Here is a 12,527-nt window from a genome sequence, read left to right as displayed (position 1 = left end):
ACAGGGATGGAATTTCCTTGGCTAGGTCATCCTGCTCCATCCCTACTCGCTCTCTCTGCCAGAGCTCCTTCCTCTGAAGAGGGGTTCTTCTCTTACTCCTCCCGCATGGCTCTTGTGATTCCCCTCTCCCCTTCTCCAGTACAGGAAAGGCCTCTCTTGGGGGGCACTGATTTCCCATCCCTCTCTCATCCTCTTTGCACAGGTGCAAGCGGGGTAGGTCGTAGCCACATTAAGAATGCCCTGCTCAGCAAGAACCCGGAGAAGTTTGGGTATCCAGCTCCATGTAAGTAGTCACCCATAGTGGGGTCGAGCTCTACCCACCCCCAGTGCCTGTGTCAGCAACCAGAACTAGCCATTTTAAAGCCCTAGGAAGGCCAGCTTCCCAGCACTCACTCCTAGCCTTACCTGCATAGAGCTGGGGGAGGGTTAGGTGCAGAAAAGCTGTTTCAGAGAATGTTCAGAGATTGTTCCAACTCCCTCTGAGCCCTGCACAGTTTGGGTTCATGGTCACTGAGCACCTGGCATTACCGGGGGAGGGTTACCAAAAATAGTCCCTGTTTTAAAAAAAAAAAAAAAAAGATAGGGAAGCTCTAAGCCATTCTGTACTGTCCGTGGTGCATGCAGAACCCCTGTGGGGATGAGGTGGCAGGAAGATGTGATAGATGCTCCTTTGGAGTGACTCACGAGAGTAACGGGACCACCCCAAATGCCGTCAGAGAATGTCACAGCCCCATGTGTTCATAGATACAGGAGTGCACAACCTCAGTTCAATCAGCCTTGAAATCAGACCCGAGCTCCTGCCACTGGACATTTCAGTGACCCACCACATTGGGCGAGGTTTTTTTGGTCTGTTTTGCTAGTGTTGCTAAAGTGGCTCTGGAGGTTGCCCAAAGTCATGTTTAGGGAAGATGTTGTAGTCCCACAGGGTGCATGCTGGGTAAATGGGGCCTGCCTCGACCAAGGCAGCAGTGTCTCCAGCACACTTGTACTTTCCAGCAAGATGGCAGCTTGTCTGTCCTGGAGGCATGTTTCCTTGCCATCGGTGAATGCAATTGGGCTCAGATTACCCCATGTTCCTGCCAAAACTCCTGAGCAGCGCCAGTGCTGAAAACATGGCAAGGCCAGCTGGAGAAGAGCACATCCAGCCAAGCCCATGCTGGGAATGGCCTGGTGTGCACGCAAAGGCTGGTGGAGGTTGCTTTCATTGGGGTATCTTGGCTTTTCGGAGCCTCCTGCCAGCGGCGGAGAAATAGAAGAAGAGGTGCCAGGAGCCTGGCCTCAGAGCTGGTAGATCAGTGTTTTCCCTTGGCTTTAAAGGACACCATCAACATGAAACCTAGTCAGTTTCAAAGCAGGCCTCATAGGTCTTGCTGGGCCTGATTTTTGTTGCCAAAACTGTTTTGGGCTGGCAAAGAGTTTACAGTCCAGTCCAGGCTCTAATGTGAGCCCTTGTTCCCAAGTGATGCTGCTTTCAGTGACCTTGGCTGGCCATACTCATCACTAGGGGCAGGGCTTGGTGGCCCTTGACATAGGCAAGGAGGTCGAGAGGCAGGAATGCTCCAGATCCCCTCACCTGAGCAACAGTCAAGGCACTACAGGCAGCAAATCCATGCTCTGCCCACCCTTGTTCTGAGCAGCAAAGGGTTAAAGCTGATGGAGGCTCTGCCTCTCTTCACCAAGTGCTCACTTCTTCTGACTCCCCCCTCCTGGCATTACTAGGGCCCAGCTTGGGAACACGTGAGGGCTTCCTATGGTGCAGAGTGGCACAGCAGCCACTCTCTCCACAGCCTTCCTGCTCAGTGGTCATGTTGGCCCAAGCTAGCTGGCCCCTTTGGTTCCCTTGTGAGGTGGCAGCACAGGTCAGTCACCCAGCTCTCTCGCCCATTCAGACACCACACGTCCCCAGAAGAAGAACGAAGTGGACGGGAAGGACTATCACTTCATCTCCACTGAGGAGATGACCAGGGACATCTCCACCAATGAGTTCCTGGAGTTTGGGAGCTACCAGGGAAACATATTTGGCACCAAGTTTGAAACAGTGCATCAGATCCACCAGCAGGATAAAATCGCCATCCTGGACATTGAGCCCCAGGTGAGGGTGAGGGATGGGGGCAGCGTGTTAGGGGTCAGAGTTGGAAAAAGTACCTCTAAAATTTTCGGGGGCAGCTTTGCACCCACATTTAACTGCACTTGCATTTGGGGGTGCAAAGGAGGATTTATCCCTCTGTCTTCCCAACTGTGCCCACCAGTTGCGCAGGCAGAACGCTGGGGCCCGTCACTCGCGGGCATGATGTTAGTGGCTGGGTGCAAAATGTATCCTTTAAAGCATAACCCAAGCTGGGGCTGGGTGAAAAGGCAAGGCAGTGAAAGAGCAGGCCATTTGGCTAGGAGAGTGGGGCACTGTAGAGGGCAACTGAGCTGGACTGAGCTATGCACCTGCCAGTAGCCAGGGGGAAAGGGCACGGAGGGAGGAAAATTAAACACAAGAGATAAAACCAATGGATGGACTCCACCTAGTGCCCCCGTACTGGGCAGATACCTTGGGCGAGACTGCTGCTGATGGCCCCACACCTTCCTGCTGCACAGGTATTCCAGAGAGCACCCGCCTCCTAGAAGGAGAGCATAAAGGCAGATGGCAAAGCTGCCACGGGATTGGCATATCCATCCCCCAGGGCGCCCGTGGAAAGGGCAGGGAAGTCTGCGCCCCAACTTGGCGACTTACTGCCTTCAGCTAATGACGAGGGTATGGAGGCAAACCTCTCCCCTCAGTGAGAGCTGACCGTCCCAGCCCTTAATGATGATGGCTGTTCTGTGGGTCCCTTAGAACTTTCCAATGGGATGAGAGAGGATAATTACAGCTGCGGAGGTCACCAGCTGCTGGCCTGCAGCGGTAGATTGCACTAGTTCTGATCTGCCTTCAGGTGTCACTATTTCAGATCGGCACTGTCTAGCTAGCAGAACATCAGCTGCTCCTGCAGCCAAGGGCCAGCATCCCCGTGGCAGCTTCTGAAAGGGTGCAGCTGGAATCCTTTGCTGCATCCCAAGCTAAGGATTTTTAAAGTGAATTTATACTTAGCTGATGTGACAGGCCTGAAGCCCAAAGACCTCTGGCAGCAGCAGTGCAAGCTGTCCGCAGCCCCACAGAGCCAGCCTTTGACCCACCTCTGTGTGAGGCTGTGACATGGGCCTGTCCCTGGCAGACACCCAGGGTGTGATTTTCGGGGATCCTGGCCTCCAGCCGGGACCCAGCAGAACTGGCAGCCCTCTGGAAGGCAGGAAGGGCCTTGCACTCTGCTCCTGAGCCCTCTCTCTCCCTGACTCCCATCTGCAGACCCTGAAGATTGTGCGCACTGCCGAGCTGTCCCCATTCATTGTCTTCATCGCGCCAACAGACCAGGCCAATCAGGTGGGTGCCATGGTGTGGCGGGAGATGGAGCGATTACACAGGCGTGTTCTCCCATATTCACTTTGCAAAAGGAATTCCTTAGGAGGTGAGATGAGGCAAACCTGCCCCTCCTCCAAGGCTGCTTCCCCTGCCCTTAGAGGGATTGTGGTGGCTGGAGGAAGTGAAACTGTCTAGCATGTGTGCTCTTCCATAGCTAGCGCCTGGCTGCCTCCAAGCCTATAGGAATAGCGAAGGCAGCAAGACCTTCACCCCAGACAGCAGCATAGCTGGGGAGGGTGCCCCCTGCTACTTCATTCCCCTCCCGCACCAGAACTAGGGAGGGGAGGGCTGTCTCAGGACTGGAATTACAGGGGATGTGGCAGTGTGGGTGGGGGGGACTTTGCCAGCAGCTTCTCCCCAGCAACCCCTCTCCATTCATGTATGAATCCCAGCTAAGCTGCTGAGTTTCCAATAGGCAAGGACACAAACCACCCCACAAATGGCTCCTTAAGGGGCCCAGTCCCTGGCATTCATGGATTCTGACTTTGCCCTGCCTGGGGCTCGCCCTGCACAGGTCATTTCACTTCCCAGAGCCAAAGCGCTGTCAACTTGCAGCAGTTTCAAGCTGCAGAGACCTTCCTGCTGTCAGTGTGGCTCACGCTGATTAGATGGCAGCCAGCCAGCCCGAAACAGTAACACCTGGATCAGCTCCCCTCTCCAGTCTCTGGTGCTGTGCAGCAGCCAAGTGACTGGTATTGTACGAGAGACTGGCTTAGGTGTGCCGCTGGATGGGTCCCTTTGTCCTGCCCTTGAATAGTCTTGTCTATGCAAATAGCACATGGCAACAGCAGATGTTCTCTTGATTATTTAGCTAACTGAGCTGCTGCCCTTTACCACTGAAGATGAAAGGGGGGTTTATGCAGCAATCTGTTCAGAAAGCGCTGGGATCCTAGGCTGCAGCTTGCAGCAGGCGCATGTCTTTCTAACCCACTTGGTTCACTCGTGGCCTGGCTAAGCTAACCCTTTGCTAAGCAGGGTGCCTGCATGGCAATGGCAGAGTAGAGCTGAGAAATTCCACACAGCTGGACATTGAAACCAGGGGGCGAGAGGAGCAGGGTGACCACATGTCTCATTTTGGCCAGGACAGGCCCCTTTTTAAACCCTGTCCCAGCCATCCCAACTTTTTTGGCAAAACTGGGCATTTGTCCCATTTGCTCTTGCCAACTGATCAAACTGGACAAATGCAATTTTTGCCAAAAAGGTGGGGTGTGACCCCCTAGCGGGGAATGGAGGAACATACAGGGGGTGAGTGGTAATGCCAGCCCTGCGCGGTAGGGGGGACTCAGGCTGGCCCTGTGTGGGGGATGGGGAGTGAAGGGGGCCCTTGGGGTAGCCCTGTGGGGTGTCCCATTTTCCCTTTGTTTACTCCCTAGAGGAGTAAACAAGCCCTGGAAGCCCTGCCTGAACTCAGTCTTGGCCAGGACCCCTGCTCCATGCTCTTGGACAGGGCTGGCTCAGTCAGTCAACCTGTAGCTGGGGATTAGGTTGCAGACAATTTGATCAGGAGGCTGTAACAGGTGGAGGGTTTATGTAGCCTTTGAATGAAGTGCCACCCGCAAACTGATTAGTCTGTGTTTATGAGGTGCTGTCCAATGGAAGGTGTTATGTAAGGGCTAACTATTGTGCTATCTGAAAAAGTTGTGGGCCAGCTGGCTCCATGGGCCTGCAACCCACTGCAGTTGCTGAAGGTGCCAGTGTGAAGCAAGGCTGAGCTACTATTGATAAAAACTGTCTTCTGCCACAGGGGACAGGCCCGGGTGGTGAAGCAAATGCTATATTTAGCCTGCTTTCACAGTTCAGGTAACTGCTTAGTAAGTCAAGGGCAATGGCCAAAACATGACCTCCAGCAGCTCAGAGAGCAGGGGTATTTTTCCCCTCTAAATACGCTCTGGCTGCTGAACGCCACACAGAGAGCGGGGTGCAGGCTGCAGCAATTCACTGTTGCCCAGAGCTGAGCTCATGATGCTGGTAAACAGAACAGCCATGTTCATTTCAAGTGCTACTGGGGACAGAGATGAAAAAACAATGTTAGAGCGACTCAGAAAAACAACAAGGAGTCCGGTGGCACCTTAAAGACTAACAGATTTATTTGGGCATACGCTTTCGTGGGTAAAAAAGAGGAAGTTACTCACCTTGTGCAGTAATGATGATTCTTCGAGATGTGTGTCCCTATGGGTGCTTCACTTTAGGTGTGCCCCTTCACCTCTAATCGGAGATTTTTGGTAGCAGTGTTCCATTGAGCCTGCGCATGTGCTCTCCATCCCTAGCACGGGCGAACCTCCCTCACTTCCTTCTCTACCACAGAGCCCTATAGAGAACTCCGAAGTAGAGGGGAGGAGGGTGGGTTGTGGAGCACCCATACAGGGACACATCTCAAAGAACCATTGTTACTGCACAAGGTGAGTAACTTCCTCTTCTTCGAGTAGTGTCCCTATGGGTGCTCCACTTCAGGTGACTCCCGAGCAGTACCCACCACTGGACGCTGGGACTTCAGAGTCGAGTCTTTTACTACAGAGAGTACTGTGGAGTCGAAGATGGTGTCAGTGGCCAAATCTTCAATGATCGCATAATGTTCTGTGAAAGTATGGGCAGAGGCCCAAGTCATTGCTCTATAGATTGCTGAGATAGGGGTATCCCTAAGGAATGTGATTGAGGTAGAAACTGACCTCGTGGAGTGCATATGGACTCTGGACGGAAGCAAGTTGTGTCCTTGATAAGTGATTAATGCAACTAGAGACCCATTTGGATAGTCTTTGAGGCAATATCACAGAACTTTTGGATCTTTCTGTGGACAAAAGGAAGAGTTTAGGGGATTTCCTGAAGTCCTGAGTCCTGTCCAAGTAGAATGCTAATGTCTTTCTAATATCTAGTATATGCACAATTGTCTCCCAGTTGTCGCTATGTGGTTTTGGGAAAAAACAGGGAGATGGATCTGTTGATTGTTCACGTCCATTCCACATTAGGTGTGCGCATGCTGCGTGCACGAGCGTCGGAAACTTTTTCTCTTAGCGGCTCCCGGCGGGGCTCCCCAAGTGGCACCACTGCGCCGTTCATATATACCCCTGCCGGCCTGACCCCCTCCAGTTCCTTCTTATCGTCCATGGCAGCGTTGGAACAACCTCTCTCTCTCAGAAGAGCAGTCCCTTAGCCTTTTCAGAGTAGCTGTTATCAGTTAGTTAACATACCTTGATGGTGGACACTTAAGTGATTTAGGTGCTTGGAGGTTTCCAGCACCCGCCGCAGGGCATGCCGCAGGCCCATGGCTTCAAGGCTTGCGCCACATGCCACAAACCTATGCCAGTTAGTGACCCCCATGACTCGTGTCTATGTTGCCTGGGGGACGAACATCAAACTGAGCGGTGTAGGATTTGCAAGGCGTTTAAGCCAAGAACAAGGAAAGAAAGAGACTTTCATTTAAAGCAGCTGTTGATGGAGGCTGCATTGCAGCCACCGGGCCCGAAGCACCCGACTCTAGCTCAGGCTTCCTCGGTGCGTAGTGCCCCGGAGCTGTCGAGAGACCTGGCACTGGCTATGCACTGTAAACTGTCAGCCCCAGAGCGCCAGACTAGGCCCCGGCACTGCTCGTCCTCTCCGGTGCGGCCCCTGGCACAGCCAAAAGCAAGGTGCGGTCATTCCCCTCACAGGAGGCCAGCGCCTCCCAAGGCCCCGAGCGCTGATAAGAGCGGGAAGGCCGCGGTACTGGTGCTGACACTGGCGTTCCCAGCAGCACAAGCCCCACCAAGCCCAGACCTAAGTGAGCTCAGTGCAGACGATGGGCTCGAGGGCATAACGGATCAGCCCTCCACGCCTGGCCCCTTTGAGGCTGCAAAGGATCTCATTGAGCTGTCGGTGGCGAGCCCACTCCCGCATAGAGAGAACCCTCCAGCACCCATGCCGCGGATGCCATTGAGGGGTAAGCTGGCAATAGTGTGCCACTTGAGGACACTGTCCCAGCACCGCTCCCAGAGTTGGTCCCGGTCGAGCTCCGACTCCGTGGACTCATTTACCAGCAGCCTAGAAGGAAGTCGCGGCACTGGGAGTGGTTCGCGCGAGGAAGCACCGGAAAGGGCACACCGCTCTCTGGCACCACCCAGAGACTGGCACCGGGAGGAATTGAAACGGCCCTCGCCAGAGGACTCCCACAGACAGTCCCGGTTCAGGGAACGCCGGCACTGGCACTGGTCCTGGTCCCGGGGATACCGGTACTGCTCCCGCTCAGCCAGGAGCTGCTCGTTCTCCTGCCGGCGCAGATCGTTGGCACCGCTATGGTCGTCGAAATTGGCATCGCTACAGTCTGGCGCCGACTCAGGCCGCTATAGCTACCACACCGGGCCCTGGACAGCAGGGACCCTCAGGTGGGCTAGCAATCCCAATGGGGGCCGCCAGGCCATTGGCCCTTCTGGACCCCCTGGGCCTATCAGGGGCACCAAGGGGCCCCGTTCAGGGCAAGTTACTCGGTGCAGTGATCCCGGTCCCTGCACCGACGCCAGACGGTGTCAGAGGCTACAGTATCCAAGCCTCCAGCATCCCCCCAGGATAAACCGGAGAGACCGGCACCGAGTCCAGTGCTGTCCCATGGACTCCTGCCCCGGCCGGAGCCAGAGGCCCCTCCCACGGGAGAAGGGGAACAGGAGGACCAGCCAGAGGGGGTCGAGCAGCAGCTAACCTCCTCGTCATCCCTGGATGAGGCGTTGGTGGGTACAGCGGTGTCCGGCCCTCCACCGATAGACTATAGAGCCCACCATGAGTTGCTGTGCAGGGTCCCCCAGAACTTGGGGTTGCAGGCCAAGGAGATGGTTGAGCAGGAAGACCCCATGGTGGACATTTTGAGCCCCAAAGGTCCATCCAGAATAGTGCTCCCGCTCATTAAGACCATTCTGTCCAAATATAAGACCATATGGCAGACCCCAGCCTCCAGCGCTCCAACGGCCAAAGGAGTGGAGCGTAAATACTTTGCCCCATCTAAGGGCTATGAGTTCCTGTTCTGAGTCCATGCTCCCTAGTGATCTCAGCGGTAAATGAAAGAGAGTGCCATGGACAGCAGGCCCCGGCCCCTAAGGCCAAGGAGGCGAAACGTCTGGACCTTTTTGGAAGAAATGTGAACTCATCTGGGGGCCTTCAGTTGAGGATTGCGAACCAGCAGGCCATCCTCAACAGGCATAATTTCAACTCCTGGGCGGCGGTGGGGAAGTTTAAGGACAACCTCCTGCAAGGTTCCCAACAGGAGTTTACGGTCCTGGTGGACAAGGGTAAGCCAGTAGCTAAGACCTCTCTCCAGGCCTCCTTGGATTTGGCAGACGCGGCGGCCAGAACAATCATGTTGGGGGTGGTCATGAGGCGCTTGGCATGGCTGCAGGACTCAGGCCAGCCGCCTGAGGTCCAGAGTACACTCCAGGACCTCCCCTTCGAAGGGTCCGGGCTCTTCTCAGACCAGATAGACACGAGGCTGCACAGCCTTAAGGACTTGCGAGCTACGCTTAAGTCGCTGGGTGTGCACACCCCGGGGACCCAGAGGAAGCCCTTTAAGCCGCAGCCTCCCCCTCAACGCCAGTACCAGCCTCACCATAGGCATGAGCCTTACCGTAGGCGAGGCAGGGATAACAGGCAACGGTGCAACAACAGTAACAATAATGCACCGGGCCAGAAACAAGGCCAGCACATACCCCAGCCAGGAAGTAAGCCAGGCTTTTGAAGGTGTGCTCGAAGACAGCATACCAAACCAGTCACCAGAACCGTCCCTTTGTTTCCTGAACTGCCTGCCCTGTTTCTCCCGTGCGTGGTCCACCATTACCTCAGACCTTTGGGTCTTATGCACGGTGCAGAACGGGTACCGCGCTGCAATTCTCTTCCTTCCCTCCCTCCCCACCCCACTTCCCTGTCCCTCTTCAGAGACCTCTCTCACCAGCATCTCCTAGAGAAGGAGGTTCGCTCGCTGCTAGAGGCGGGGGTGGTAGAGGTGGTGCCGCACGATCTAAGGGGGAAAGGGTTCTACTCCTGGTACTTCCTCATCCCCAAGGCCAAAAGGGGCCTTCGCCCCATCCTAGACCTATGCAGCCTTGACAAGTTCCTGGTCAAGGCCCAGTTCCGCATGGTCTCTCTGGGCACCATCATCCCTTCCCTGGATCTGGGGGACTGGTTCACTGCCCTCGACATGAAGGACACATACTTTCATATCGCCGTCCACCCAACACATCGGCAGTTTCTGCGCTTCACCGTGGGCCAAGAACATTACCAGTTTGCGGTTCCCCCGTTTGGTCTAGCCGCGGCCCCACAAGTGTTCACGAAGTTCATGGTGGTGGTGGTGGCCTTCTTACAGAGGCAGAGAATCCGGGTGTACCCATACCTTGACGACTGGCTCCTGGTGGGTCGATCCGAGGCAGAAATGGGGGGTCATGTGGAGGTGGCCCTGAGATTGTTCCGCGAGCTGGGGCTCCTGATCAACTTCCCCAAGTCCATGCTCGTACCCACGCAGAGAGGAGAATTCATAGGAGTGGTCCTGGATGTGGTGCAGGCCAGAGCAAGACTTCCAGTATCCCGATTCCAGTCTATCCAGCAAGTGATGGCCTCCTTGCGCCAGTCTCTAACGACAACGGCCAGGTGCTGCCTGTGGCTGCTGGACCACATGGCAGATTGCACGCACGTGGTCAGGCATGCTAAACGGAGACTCAGGACTCTGCAGGCATGGCTCGCTCGGATGTACCACCAGGCAGGGATCCCCTGGACTTGGTAGTGACAGCCCCAAGGGACGTGCTGGACTCCCTGCGGTGGTGGCAGTCCCAGCCCGTGGTTTGCGAAGGCATCCCCTTTGCCGCCCCACAACCGGATCTGACGCTGGTGACGGACGCGTCAGACCACGGATGGAGGGTTCACTTGGGGAACTTCACGACGCAGGGGTTGTGCTCCGGAGCAGAGCAGTTGCTCCATATCAATGTGAAGAGCTCGGGGCGATTTGTCTCGCCTGCCAGACCTTTCAAGCCATTCTGAGTGGTCATAGCATGACAGTTCCGACAGACAATACTACTGCCATATTTTATATAAACAAACAGGGCGGGGCCCGTTCCTTGCCACTCTGTTTTGAGGCTGCTGTCCTCTGTGACCTTTGCATAGCCCATGCAATTCACCTCAAGGCGTCCTGTCTCCCGGGGGTACGAAATGAGCTGGTGGACTCCTTCAGCAGGTCATACTGCATACATGAGCGGAAGCTCAGAGCGGACGTCGTGTTTTCGCTCTTCCACAGGTGGAGGTTTTCCCGGGTAGACCTGTTTGCCACCATGGTCAATGCCCAGTGCCCACGGTTCTGCTCGTTCCAGGGCCACAGCCCAGGCTCGCTCACGTACGCGTTTGCGATCCCGTGGAGAGGGGGCTTGATGTATGTTTTTCTCCCGCTCCCCTTAGTGCATAAGGTCCTACTCAAGGTGTGCAGGGTCAGGGTGGTGGTGATACACTGGTACAGCACTGGTACACATCGCTCCTAGAGCTGTCAGTGGAGGCCCCAGTAGTCCTGCCCCTACACCGGGACCTCATTACACAGGACGGCTGCCAGCTTCTCCACCCCGACCTGCAGTCACTGCACCTGAGGCTCTGTGGCTAAACACCCTGGAGAGCCAGTGCTCCCTTCCTGTGCAGCAGATTCTGCTTGGAAGTAGAAAGCCCTGTACCAGGGCGACCTATATGGCCAAGTGGAAAAGGTTCTCATGTTGGTGTGAACCCCAACAGGTGCGGCCATGCCAGGCCCCGGTGCAGGCCATCCTGGAGTACCTCCTGCACCTCAAGCAGCAAGGGCTAGCCCCCGTCCTCACTCAGAGTACACCTGGCGGCCATCTCCACCTTCCATCCGGGGTTCTCGGGGGGCTCAGTGTTTTCCCACCAATGGTGGGACGGTTCCTTAAAGGGTTGGAGAGGATGTTTCCGTACTCACGCCCCCCAGTCTCTCCATGGAACCTTAAGCTGGTCCTCTCTAAACTCATGGGACCCCCGTTTGAGCCTCGCTTCCTGTTCTCTCCTCCACCTTTCCTGGAAGGTGGCATTTCTGGTTGCCATTACCTTGGCCAGAAGGGTGTCCGAACTGAGGGCCCTCACCTCTGAGCCACCGTATACAGTATTTCACAAGGACAAGGTGCAGCTCCGACTGCACCCCAAGTTCCTCCCTAAGGTGGTCTCCCAATTCCATTTGGGCCAGCACATTTGTCTGCTGGTGTTCTTTCCGAAACCCCATACAGACCCGAGTCACTGCAGCTTGTACACCCTGGATGTGCGTTGAGCGCTGGCGTTCTATTTGGAGCGCACCAGGCCCTTTCGTAAATCCGCGCAGCTGTTTGTGGCTGTAGCGGAGAGGATGAAAGGCCTCCCAGTGTTGGCGCAGCGGATGTTGTCTTGGATTACAAGCTGCATCTGGGCATGCTGTGAGGTCGCAGGTGTTTCGGCCCCGGCAGTCACTGCCCATTCGACCAGGGCGCAAGCGACTTCCGCGGCGTTCCTGCCACAGGTCCCGATCCAGGAGATCTGCAGAGCAGCCACCTGGTCCTCAGTGTGCACCTTCACAACCCACTACGCAGTCAACAAGCAGGCCAGAGCGGATTCGGCAGCTGGCAGAGCGGTCCTCTGAGCAGTTGTTCCATGACTCCTACCCTCCTTTGGAGGTAAGCTTGTAATTCACCTAATGTGGAATGGACATGAACAAGCACTCGAAGAAGAAAAAACGGTTACTTACTTTCTCGTAACTGTTGTTCTTCGAGATGTTGTTCACGTCCATTCCACCACCCACCCTCCTACCCCTCTGTTGGAGTCGCCAGCAAGAAGGACCCTCCGGGGGTCAGGGCGGCAGGGGTATATATGCACAGCGCAGTGGCGCCACTTGGGGGGCCCGCCGGCCCGACAGGAGCCGCTAAGGGAAAAAGTTTCCAACGCTCGCGTGCACGCCTAATGTGGAATGGACGTGAACAACACATCTCGAAGAACAACAGTTACGAGAAAGTAAGTAACCGTTTTTTCACATGGAAAGTGCAGAGAAAGTAGGGAGAAACTTGGGACATGGCCTTAGAGTTACTTTGTCCTAAAAAAAAAAAAAAAAGCTGTGAATGAT

General features: G+C 55.4%; 1 protein-coding gene across 4 annotated transcripts in view; it reads left to right on the top strand.

The window, feature by feature from the left end:
- The window catches only part of MPP1 (MAGUK p55 scaffold protein 1), a 57,865-nt gene that overhangs the window by 37,337 nt on the left and 8,001 nt on the right, over positions 1-12,527 (top strand). For all 4 annotated transcript variants that reach the window (XM_077826145.1, XM_077826147.1, XM_077826148.1 and 1 more), the window contains exons 9-11: positions 203-283; positions 1,890-2,092; positions 3,332-3,406. In XM_077826145.1, coding sequence (XP_077682271.1) covers positions 203-283; positions 1,890-2,092; positions 3,332-3,406 — 359 coding nt within the window. The remainder of the gene's footprint in view (positions 1-202; positions 284-1,889; positions 2,093-3,331; positions 3,407-12,527) is intronic.

The sequence above is a fragment of the Eretmochelys imbricata genome, chromosome 9 (assembly GCF_965152235.1).
Source record: "Eretmochelys imbricata isolate rEreImb1 chromosome 9, rEreImb1.hap1, whole genome shotgun sequence".
Taxonomy (NCBI): Eukaryota; Metazoa; Chordata; order Testudines; family Cheloniidae; genus Eretmochelys; species Eretmochelys imbricata.
The sequence above is the reverse complement of the archived record's forward strand: the minus strand, read 5'-3'. Positions and strand labels throughout refer to the sequence as shown.